This window comes from Octopus bimaculoides, chromosome 18 (assembly GCF_001194135.2).
Source record: "Octopus bimaculoides isolate UCB-OBI-ISO-001 chromosome 18, ASM119413v2, whole genome shotgun sequence".
In the NCBI taxonomy this organism is placed as follows: domain Eukaryota; kingdom Metazoa; phylum Mollusca; class Cephalopoda; order Octopoda; family Octopodidae; genus Octopus; species Octopus bimaculoides.
In genome coordinates, this window is record NC_068998.1 from 47,166,007 (window position 1) to 47,167,668 (window position 1,662).

The 1,662-nt window shown below is 38.3% G+C and overlaps 1 protein-coding gene across 1 annotated transcript in view; it reads right to left on the minus strand.

Annotated features, from left to right (window-relative positions):
* LOC106873192 (unconventional myosin-Va) overlaps nt 1-1,662 on the minus strand; it is a 147,027-nt gene that overhangs the window by 113,195 nt on the left and 32,170 nt on the right. Inside the window, 1 exon segment of the mRNA XM_052974378.1 lies at nt 1,324-1,431. Coding sequence (XP_052830338.1) covers nt 1,324-1,431 — 108 coding nt within the window.

Consider the following 1,662-nt stretch of genomic DNA (forward strand, 5'->3'; position numbering starts at 1 on the left):
TATATATATATATATATATCTGAGTGGTTGGTGTTAGGAAGGGTATCCAGCTGTAAAAACTGCCAAATCAGATTGGAGCCTGGTGTAGCCATCCAGTTCACTTTTCCTCAGTCAAATCGTCCAACCCATGCTAGCATGGAAAGCGGACGTTAAATGATGATGATGACTGTTCTTTGGCTAGAATGGGTTGCACAGTTCGATAGGATCCAACGAGTTGCTGGGCGACATCGTACGCCAATGTGTATTTTGGAATGGTTTCTACAGCTGGAAGCCTTTCCTAATACCAACTATTTTACAGAGTGGACTGTTCTTTGTTTTGTTTTTCCTTTGTGATACCAGCTATGTGGGGTCGCCTTGCAACTTGCAAGACTAAAGGATCCCTGTAAATGAAGGAGAATAGGAAGCAGAAAGAGTGGGGGACGCAGAGAGAAACAAAAAATAATGATTTTAAGCAAAATGATGAGAGAGGACCATTACTTTCAAGGAAACATGGAATAATCTTGGACAATCCAACAAAAAGAGAAAAAAAGGTACAGATTTTAATCATGGCCGACATGTCTACATTGAAGAACAAACACTGGAAGACACTGAAGTATAACAAGATGGGGTGGGACGGGGTTGCTTATGTCCTATAGATTAGGGACACCAATGTGGTTTACATTATGTTTGGGCATCTGTAAGACGGTGTCAGTAGGGAAAATATAGGCAGGTGATGAAAATTTTCTAGGGGACAACAGAGTTGTGAGATGAAAGGACTAGGTAATTTACATAATATAGGGATCAGTGAAGTGAGGCAGGGTAAGAATTATGTGATGAGGACAGACAGGTATTTTGAATACATTTGGACAGCAGAAGGTAAACAGTTTCTTCACTAAAAGAACAAAGGCTGTGGTAGTGGCAGCGTAAGACTGAGAGGGAGGAGACATGTTTGATAAACTACCAAATCAACATTTAATTATCACTATGTCATCATACTGACTAGACTATCAGATGCCATAATACACCGCTTGTCACAATGCACTTCTTTGCATTGTTGGAGCATTCAAATAATGCCAACTCACTGGCTAGGTGGGTAGACCAGCATTTTACCTAAACAGAACATCAGTCCATCACAGGGTTACTTATTTACAGCTGGGTGGACTGCAGTAATGAGAAATGAAGTGTTTTGCTCAAGAACACAGTACAACACCAACCTGGGAAATGAACCCACAATCTTGCGACTATGAGTGCAACATCATAGCTATTAATTACATCTATCCAAACAATGTCGATATTTTTCATTTATTTAAATAAAAAAAAACAAAAGGTATCCATTATACTCACCCCTTTATCATACACAAGAACTTTGAGAGATTTCTGGCCCTTGTAGTCTTCGGCAAGTTCACCCTCGCGCCATACCAGGGTGTCGTCACGTATCCATATTTTTGCATGCTGCAGAAAAAGAACAAAAAAAAAAACAGGTCGTTAATTATTTAAGATATTCATTCGTTTATTGTAAGCTATAATTCCAAATATTTAGTTTGGAAATATGTTAAACAGAGAGAAGGGAGGGGAATAAATGAAGCCACATACAATAGAAGAACAAGGCCAACAAGAACAATTTCAACAACATTAATAATAAACCATTGAAATTCCTTTTCTTCATATATATATATATATATA